Source organism: Lottia gigantea (genome assembly GCF_000327385.1).
Source record: "Lottia gigantea unplaced genomic scaffold LOTGIsca_107, whole genome shotgun sequence".
In the NCBI taxonomy this organism is placed as follows: Eukaryota; Metazoa; Mollusca; class Gastropoda; family Lottiidae; genus Lottia; species Lottia gigantea.
In genome coordinates, this window is record NW_008706931.1 from 724,622 (window position 1) to 735,199 (window position 10,578).

The 10,578-nt window shown below is 33.7% G+C and overlaps 1 protein-coding gene across 1 annotated transcript; it reads right to left on the reverse strand.

The window, feature by feature from the left end:
• Positions 1 to 3,163: 3,163 nt before the first annotated feature.
• LOTGIDRAFT_204983 (hypothetical protein) lies at positions 3,164 to 9,028 on the reverse strand. Its single transcript, XM_009046834.1, has 7 exons — positions 8,656 to 9,028; positions 7,325 to 7,513; positions 6,968 to 7,042; positions 6,670 to 6,765; positions 5,998 to 6,126; positions 5,573 to 5,656; positions 3,164 to 5,090 (listed from the first exon to the last, which is right to left on the reverse strand). Exons 1-7 carry the CDS (start codon positions 8,716 to 8,718, stop codon positions 5,025 to 5,027), a joined length of 702 nt encoding a protein of 233 aa, XP_009045082.1. The 5' UTR covers positions 8,719 to 9,028; the 3' UTR covers positions 3,164 to 5,024.
• Positions 9,029 to 10,578: the final 1,550 nt, after the last annotated feature.

Sequence of the window (10,578 nt, forward strand, 5' to 3'; positions counted from 1 at the left end):
TTTCGTTGGTTATATAAGAGACGGCTACAGTCCTATATGCGCCTGCTATTCCGCGGTAGAGACAGAACAAGAAATGCCTGAATAATAATAACAACTCCCTCAACAATGGCCGACACAGGACACCTGTTACGCTTAAAGCTTGAGTCTCCTGTACTATAAATACCGTACACATTCAGTTAAGGTGCTAGTTTGCGATATTAGCATCCGCTGGAAGCGCACGTTAACTTGTCATCTACCTAACTATCTAGTTAAGGTGCTCTCACACCATAGCAATCAACAGTTGCGTATGGATGCAAATAATGGTAATGGACATGAGTTTTGAACTCAACTCAACATGAGAGTTGCGTTAGAAACCCCCGGCCGCTATAATTATCGCAACCATACGCACAGTCTGGTGATCGCAATGATTGGAGGACCCCTTTAGTTTTTTTATCGAATAAAGATATCTGTGCACATTATGACTCAAAACATAATCACGATAAGTTCATTTAATGAGAGTCAAGCAAAAAACTTTTTATGTTTATCGAGTACACTGATAGCCTTGATTTGTACCGTGCAAATTTTCAGTCAGACATCTGAGGATCTTGCAATCGATGAGCACTGTCAGTGTTCTCGATATACACGTAAAATTTTTGTTGACTTTTGTTGAAAATATCTTTACCAACACTTTAAATGAGTTAAATATTGGAACTTACCTGTGTTATTTCAACTTAACTTTTTCTCATCATTTTCGAAAGGGCAGGAAAACTTGCAAATCCGAACGCTACGGCCTGTTTCATCTATAAACGTTGAATTATTTTTCAAACATTTAGACTTCGTAGCTTTATCATTGAAAATTATTCAAAATTGACAGATTGTTCGATTCAAAAAAATATATATTCAGAAGGACTGTAGGGTAGGATTCTGTGCAATTTTATTTGCGAACAAAATGGAAATACAACCCTTACATTGAATGCTTGTATCTCATGGAATGTCCATCAAATTGGTATTTTGGAAATCTAACTCGGGGCGACTCCAACTCCCCACTTCACAAACAAAGTTAAGAAAACAATTTAACAACTCCTTTTATTTAACTCTTCCTCATTATTCTATTCCTCACAGTCGAAAAGATATTGCAAAATGATGCATGATGATGAACTATTGATTTTGTGTGTGTATTTGGGCGACTCCAACATTAGATATTATACTAGTAAAATGTCAGAGTAAAAAATCGATATAATACTAGTATATATGCTATAGTTATCAAATATACCAATTTTAAACTGTTAAACAGAATGTGCTGACTCATTAACAATGAAACCCGTCAATTCTATCCAGTTCCTCAGACGTGATAAACGGATGTGATATTGTTACTGTGTTTAGTTCCTCACATGTTAATATGTGATCAAACGTAGTCCGACAATTCCAGCCCCACCCAGTTTCTCAGACGCGATATATGAATGTAATATTGTTACTGTTTAGGAAGGTATCACATTCGTTTATCATGTCTGAGGAACTGAGAAGGGCAAGACTTAATATTAATGATTCAATTAGCCCGACAACTCTGCCCTACCAGGTCCTAAGACGTGATACACGGATGTGATTTCGTAACGATTTAGATGAAATCATGTCCGTATATCACTCGAGGAGCTGGGTTAGGCCATCCCTGTTGTTTATAAATCAACTAGCCGGATAACTCTGCCCCTTGCCAGTGAATCAACAAGGTTGAACAATAGTCAGCGCCGACCCTGCCCAGTTTCTCAGACGTATAATATACGGATGTGATATTGTACCTGTCTAGGAAAATACCAAAATAGGGTCATCCCTATCAATTATAAATCAACTATAGCCGGACAACTCTACCTAGTTCTAACTAGTGATATTGTCACTGTTTAGGAATATCACATTCATATTACGTCTGAGGGAACTGGGTAGGTCTTCACCATTAATCGGGCTACTCGATTCATTAACGAGTAGCCCGACAATTCTACCCTTTACTGTTTCTCAGCCATGATATTGCCACTGTGTTAAATCACTTCTGAGGAATTAATTTACAAGGTTCAACTGCGCAAACATTTTGACATACTTATAAAAATACGAGAGATTATAAGCTATGTGAGCCTACATAAAGATTTTGACATGACAAACAAAAGTGGCAAGGCGGCTTTAGTGTTTTTCAGAAGATCAAACACAAACACACTTTAGGCTACTCTCCGATCATTCTAAGCTCGGGATTGATATTTTCTACTATTTCTCACATATTCAAAATTGAAATTGTCAATGTTATGTTATATGGATTTGAATGTTGTTTGAATACGGTGTAAAATGATTGTGTTGTAATAATAATAATTAGCCTAAGTAAAGTGTCAAAAGTGTCAATAAGTGAACTGAAATGGACTGTTAATTACCGAGGGAAACAAATAAATAGGTGTGACTACTTACCGAAATAAGCAATAATTCAACAGCAAAAATAAAGGAAAAATCCATGCGTTGTTTGTCACACTTATACTTAAAATTCAGTGGACGCCTCAAAACTGTTAAAATCTATTGGTCTGTTCTGTTTAAATTGAACTTTTCGGATTAGTATTTCATTGTCTATCCCATGCAGTAATTGCCTTCAAAATATACATCATCACTTATAGAGTTAAATCATTCAAACTAACTTAATGATAATTATTTCTTTATGGTAATTCCATTTCAATTATTTTCACGCACATGTCTTCCACAATATAAAACCAAAATATCTATGCACGTGCTAGAAACAGTCACGTGTTCAATACGTGTTGTCCTTAAATTTTAGAACCGAGGCTATGACACTTTCATTGCTTGAAAACAACAGGTGACTGAGTGTACTCACTGCAAGTGCTTAACTGTTTTTTCAATAGGTTAAAAGTCTGAGACGACTAAACGACTTTTTTTTGATACACCTAAATCTAGAGAAATATGTCCCTTATCGTATCTGAATATTATAAGTTAAAAAAATCCAGCCGTTAATTTTTTTAACGCCACAACTTATAAAGTTTTGAATACTGCCCTGAACACAATTTGGCGCCTTTAAACGTCTGTCGTGTGGATGTAAAAAAAACAAACATAAGCAAGATCTCTTTACAATCCATTTAACCCATGCGGATTTAACAATATAAAGGGGTTTGAGTTTCTGATGGCAGCTTTCTAATAGGACAAGTTTTTATATAATGAGAAATTTATTGGCCAACAATATACACAAAAAATATTTGAACAATATTTATAATATATTCATTAACAATATTAAAATAACATCATTCACCATTACATTATAACATTACATTATAACATTATATTATAACATTACATTATAACATTATATTATAACATTATAATATAACATTACATTATTACATTATAATATAACATTACATTATAACATTATATTATAACATTACATTATAACATTATAATATAACATTACATTATTACATTAATTGTTGAATGTTAATATGCTGCTATGAAAATTGCAACTTGTATCAAAATTTGACCAGAGCTAAAACATAATCAGAAAGAACAAATCTATGATATATATATCTTTAGAAAATTTTGATATGCGCACACAAAAATGTAATATTAGCAAAAATAATGTGAAAAACATAGCATTAAACTGTGAACCTTGTTTTTTTTTTTAGAAAATTCAAGAACATTATATATACCAATATGTTATTTGAAGAAGCTAACACTAAGTCTTAGCTACACATTGACCAGATCTACCCTAAAATGGTTTGAACTAGTGGCTTAAAGGAACTGTATAGAGGTTTTCGATGCCATAAAACGCTCAGGTTAAGTGGAGCTACAGACCCATAAACTTCTGAAAATTTGAACGGTGCACATTGAAGCTTCTCCAATAGACAGAAAAAGTTAAGAAAACCTCTTTACAATTATTTTAAGTATCAGACAGAAAACCTAAATTTACCCAATCTAACAATTAACAATTATATGTGACCCTATTTCAAAAATCCACAAGACATCAATACATTCAACAAAAACACAATGGAATATTGTCTTAAAGACATTTCAACTATTTGCTAAATGAAAGAAGGCAATAAATTTACCGGTATATAGTTTCTTTTGATTGTAATTATTCGGTCGTGTTGAATATTTTAAGTACATAAGTATAACATCACATCAAAGCTTTAAAAATACATAGCAGATGATAGGAAATGAAGGCTCTAAATCAAACACGAGAAGAAATAGCCTCAAAGAGGGAATATGCGAGTACATACTTTATACGGTTCAAGATTATCCATACAGCTTAATCAGGCAATTATGCAAAATGCTTAAAGTCCAGGCAAGCTAAGCTTTTATCTATTTTCTTGAAATTCAGATAATTCTGCACTGTCCATAGTCTCACATAAATCCATCCCAGCTCTTTCACATTTACTCAAAGACATCACTTTGTAAGTAGCCACTTTTTTCCCCAGTTGAACCTTTTCTCTACTGTTGAAGCGATATTCCAAGTCTTATTTTCTAACATGTCTAAATCTAGGTCTACTATAAACCCCACATAATTGTCACCAAGGCAATAGTATAACAAATAAAAAATAACAATAAGATGCATGAATAGATAATGAAAATGAGTTGACATAATTCTAATTGAGAAAATCATAAGAGTCTCAAACTCTCAAGACATTGAAATGAAAAGAGTGTTTCCTGCTTTTTTCTGTTAGTGAATGTTTTTTCTAAGATAAAAAAGAACATTTTATAATCAATATTGAAATCAAATTAACTGTAAAGGTTTGATAACTTGCGAAGATATCAAGAAAACATAAGATGAAATTATCACTAATATTCATGACTAGTCTATGTATTGTTCTGGTACTTGTATTTGGAACTTTAAATACTGACTTATTTAACATAACAATTCTGGTACTTATTTATCCCAAAAATAGATTTTTGTGTCAAATTAACAATTGTATTGAAATTTTATCAAAAATAACCATCCTGAAGACTGGAAAAATAACTTTGAAATGAGCAGAGATATGAAATGAGGACAGAGTTCTATAGTACTCTGTACATTACACTACTTCGTATTCTTTTCGGATAGCTCTAGCCAAACAGCAAGCAAAACATATTCCAACAACCTGCAAAAAAAAAAAAAAAACATCCAAAGATTAGTAACATTTAAAGGGACAGATTCAACCAATCAGAATATTTTAAAGCTGAGATAATCAGTAATAGCGTTCACAGCTCAACGTCAAAATTTGAGCTGTCAAACCTATGTGTGTCTTCGAATTTTCTGCGATTGAAAGTTAAAAAGATAATTTTTCTTTTCTCAATATTCCACCATATAAAAAAAAAAGCGTAGTAAAAATAGTAAAAATTAAAGAGAGAAATTTCTAGTTTGTGGTATATTTGAGGGGCTACAACAATTTTTGTTTAAGTCTTGTGTTATGAATTCCAAACCAGCCAATCAGCATGCTTCTACTTACAGCATTGTTTTGTAAATATTATGCACAGTAAGGCAATCCCTTCTTTTGTGAAAAAGGACATTGATTTGGATAAAGTGAAATGTGGTCATATCTACAAGGGTGTGTGAAAAAAACAATAATGAAGAAGTAGTTACCTGAATAAATGCTAGACCAATACCAATTCCACCAATTATACCAATATTATTTTTCAGATAGTCCACAAATTTTTTCTCGCAACCCTATATAAAAAATAATAAATATCAGATCTAGCTGTGACCTATTATATATCAATAGAGGGATGATAATAAACTATAATTAAGCGAATTATGATGTCACTATAGCAATGGATCTAAGACATATTTAGAATTTTTGTCAAATTGCTGTGTCCCAGAAGAATTGAAATTGTTGAAATACAGACATCTGATGGGAAATTAGAATGATACAAATAAAGAAGCCTTAATACACATAAAAAACCTTCTCTACTTTGTGTATTGCATTATGGATATGAATAGTTTGACTAGCAAAGAAGAAAAGGCACTTGACCAAAATCTTTTTAAAATGATATTAGGGTTGTACTCACCTCTGGATAAGCCTTAGCCAAGTCACAAGTCTGTCCTTGTTTGAAATCCTTACAACAAGATGTTGGAATTGTATTATTGGCAGTGCCATTGATCCAATCGTTAGGTCCATCAACTCCACAACAGGCAAACTACAAAAACATTTCACACTTATCACATTTAGCAATATTAACTAAATTTTTCCCTCCATCCCTCTTTTCCACCCAGCTGTAAATGAGTCCCGATTGATCTGTACCAAGAGGTTGGCCAAGGTTCAGCTGGTAGACAGGGGAGAGGTTATCATAAATTTGATATGATGCAAATGATACCAATTGAGTCAAGTACCGGGTACTCAATTTTGAATACAGCTTATACATTAGAAATTAAACGAGTTGTGTATTACCTTCCATTTTTCTGCAGCAGCTTAGGCTGTTATTTGTACAATGAAGGGCATTTTGCCACTACAGAGTCATTAGCCTACTATTTGTTATTTTCAACACTATTTCCATGCCAGTCCCTCCTATAGGAAGGAGCAAAGAGGGTTGAAAATCTCATGGTTTTATTTCGACCAATGCTAGAATTGACCCCTGAAGGTTAGTGAGCAAGCCTTTAACAAACCAAGCCAACTCTTTCCTGAGTGTGTAATTAAAGGCATTGCTACTTAAAGATTGGCAAGCATCTAAATATCAACTTACATCTTTTTGTAAGGCATCAAAAGATGCTTTCACACCATCGTTTTTGTAATATTGTCCTTCTTTCTCTTTTAATAGAGTAATGACATCACTCTCTATCTGAAAACAAATAAATAAAAAATAATCATATGTTCAAAAATGATAACCAGATACAAGTCCAGGACAGTGTGCAATGAGGGAAATATGGCCAGCATAGTGTGTAATATATATGGCCAGGACAAAAGTAAGGTAAATAAAAACATGATATAGAATAAAATGTAATTGTGCTAGTTTTTAAGAAATTATAGAAGAGTTAGCTCACCTGATTTTTCAAAACGAAACCAGCAATACCTCCAGCAATTTCCAAGATAAAGATGATTGTCAACAGGGCACCAAACTATAAACAGAAGAAACATGTAATGAAGGCTTCTCAAAAGAAATACAAACATTTTTGTTGCAAGATTAACAACTTAGGTTTAGGAACATCCTGTCTACCAGCTGGTACATTTCTGGAATAATGAAGAAAGATGATGAAATACACCAACTGATAGAGATTAGAACCTATATAAATATCTTATTTCCCGATAAACAAGTCAATCCATAGCCAGAAAGAACCACTCTTGTAAACAATTATTCAAATTTATTCTTGAAACTCAGTCTGGTGAGAAATGTTACTTACGGTCATAACAAGACAATAATTTTCCTTGATGGCACCACAACATCCAAAGAAGGCAATTCCGAAGATAACCACGCCTACTATTATAATCAATATGCCTGGGCCAGTATACTGACTTCCCAGTATATCACTGTACTCAGTCAGTTTTATCTGGACATAGGATCCGGCTCCAATCAAACCAATACCAGCAATCTACAATAAGATAGACAAAATATAATCACAATATGATATATATCAGTAAGCTTATACCGGTACCAATAATCTACAATAACAAAATATTGACGATCTTTAAAGATAATATTTAAGAGTTAATTCAAGTTAATTTTTTGATAATTGTGTTTTTAATGAATTATCCATGTACTGTATTCTTAATTTTTAAAATGTATGTAGATGTTCGGAGAAAGGCTTGAAGAAGACAATAAGCTCAAATTCATTTGGAGAAGCTTAATTTAGACTTGATGTTTGTTTCCTTGACCAAATTTCCTTAAGCTATAGTTGGATTGACTGGCCAGTGGCCACATTGTCATATTTAAATGAGTCGTGATCTGAGCATAGCAAACATATTTTTGAATTTTTTCTATATTTTTTAAGAGCATTGGAACCTTTGCCTCCAAATAGTAATGACTTATTTCCCTATATTGTAATAATTTAAATAAATTCACATATGGTTAGAGTATGTTTATTTATAGGCCAAGATATAGTGACAGATTTGATTACACAGTACTATATTATTAGCCCCACCCTATTTCAAATAATGAATGACCACTTATCTAAGAATTAAACTATGCAGTAAGCCAAGTTTGGTGTTTTGCAATCAAACAATATCAAATTTCTATGGTGTCTTTGACTCTTTGAGTTGAACATTTGATAATGAATAAAATTCTCTTTGAAAATAATATTGAACATTGAAACCTTAACTTGGAGCCTATGCATTTCTAGATCCTTCTATCTTCCTGCTCTACAAGCAACGCCCCATGGACTTTTCGGATCCTTTGACCATGGACGGCGGGAGCATGTTTTATTTTCTTTTAGATCCTTAGAGATGGGCAAAAAAAAATATCACTAGACTACACAAGCACTAGGCTAGGTCTATCTAGTCTAGCGCTGCATTTTACTTATCATTATCACTGGGTGACTGACCAGTCTCATTGGCTAATAATATCATAAAAAATCAAAGCGATGTACGTTCATCGTAAATTTTGATCTACAAAGATCATAGGCTAATTTTTAGTGGAAACACGCCACATAAACAATCAAATTCTATCAAGATTTCACATTCAAAATCAGAAAAATTTTGACATATTTTAATCAATTAAATGGCTTCTAATACTTACCACGAACAATAGATTGAAGACAAACAAAAGTAGTTTGATACATTTCATTCCACCCTCAACCATTTTGTCAGTTTATAGATATTATCACCAGAAAAAATTGGAGATTCTTTAAAAATTTAATTAAAGTCCGTCTTGACTGCCACAGCGCACTTGTCAATCTGATCACACCTTGATATATTCCTACGCAATACAAAATAATCCTTTACAGAGAAAATTTAAATCCGCTAAAAAATGAAAATTTCGACTGAGTTTCAATCAATACCAAATGAAAGTCACACAATGATTCTTAGATTTTGTCAAGACGACTTTTATTGCTTATGAGCGATGAATTTTGTTAGTAAATCGGCGTAGGTATAAAGATAGGAAGAATGACATAGACTCACATGTTATGACGTCATGTCAACTCGTGACTGTAAACAGTTCAGCTAAAAATAGCCATCGTCTTAAATTACGGTGGGTGTAAAGTGCAATTTGCCTCAAAAACCAATTACCTCTCAATTCCGTTGACAGTTGATTAAATATTTACATGACTTTATTTTGCTTTGTAGGTCGAACAATTGGTGGTCGAGGATTATAATCTCAGTCGGCGTACGATAATGTGGTAAACCCGAATAAAACATCTTCCTTTATTAATTCTAGGCTATTCATGTCGACCCATGGCCTGTATATAAATGGGTCTGTATTAAGTTATGGATTTGCGAGACTGTGGGTTCAAATCTTCTGAAATTTTCAACGCCAAGGAGTCGTTGTCCCTGTCCTCTTATTTTTGATGACAGATTTGACCTGAAATGTGACAATTTGGGCATGTCGACTCAATACACTTACCCCAATTTCAGTTGAAAGGTACCTTTATCAATTATCAACGGTCTTTAAAATTTGTCATAGTTTCGGTTGCAATAACAAGTAGCATATGACACTGATAGATATGTTTGGTTGAACAAATATTAAGCTACCAAACAAATAAACCCTTATTAATTTGTCATAGTGAAGAAATAAACATGTAAACATAATAAACCATAGAGATCTATGGCTACGAATAATTCATAAAGACAATTTGGCCGCGTTCAGATGTGGACTGAGAAGCTCTGAGCTTTTCCATGCCCAAGGAACAAAAAATTCGTAGGGCCCTTTATCCCTCATGTCTCTCTGATCGCGTGTGGTGGTGTTACCCCTAAGTCAACCGGTGTCTTCCCGCATCACCCCTTCCCAATTCGCCCCTAAATCATTCCCTTTTCGCCCCTTTCCCAAATCGCCCCTTTCCCATTTCGTTCTCTTCCCAATTGCCCCCTTTCCCAGTTCGCCCCTTGCCCATTTTGTCCCTATCCACTTCACTACTTCCCATTTCGCCCCCTTCCTACTTCGCCCCTATATTCTTAAATAATATAATTATGCTTGTTTCGATTTTAATTTCGATCCGGTAGGCATTATGGTTCTGTGGCAGTTTGGAACTCAAACCAATACTCAATATCTTCAATTAATATAAATTATATGTAAGTGTTGGAGGGCTGCTTACGACCTTTTCAAATTTTTCAGATATAATATCAATATAATTTCTTTTTCTGTATTAAACTTACTCTTATGCTTCAATTCATTTCAATTTCAGTGTAAATGTAGGGAGAAAGGCGAAGTGGGAATAAGGGGCAAAATGGGAAGGGGGCAGAACGGGACGAGGCGAAATGAATAAGGGGCGAAATTGGAAAGCGATAAGGGAATAAACCATTAAAATATTTCTTTTTCACCAAAAACATGAATCAGTTATCAGTGAAAAATTGGTATGAAAATTTTGAAAAAAAGCCAATAAATTTATTTATATATATCAGTGGCCTATAGATCGGTAGCCTAAATCATCCAGTTCCATTTCGTTTGCGTCGAAGACAGGAGAGGTCTGGGTGTCAGAGACTACTTGATCTCTGACTTCGACCG

Bases quoted from the DNA above. Each gene is read 5' to 3' on its own strand.
- LOTGIDRAFT_204983 (XM_009046834.1), bottom strand. From the start codon at position 8,718: ATGGTTGAGGGTGGAATGAAATGTATCAAACTACTTTTGTTTGTCTTC. The intron at 7,514-8,655 runs GTAAGTATTAGA...ATCTTATTGTAG, and splicing joins TCTTCAATCTATTGTTCGTG to ATTGCTGGTATTGGTTTGAT. The intron at 7,043-7,324 runs GTAAGTAACATT...TTCTGTTTATAG, and splicing joins ATTATTGTCTTGTTATGACC to TTTGGTGCCCTGTTGACAAT.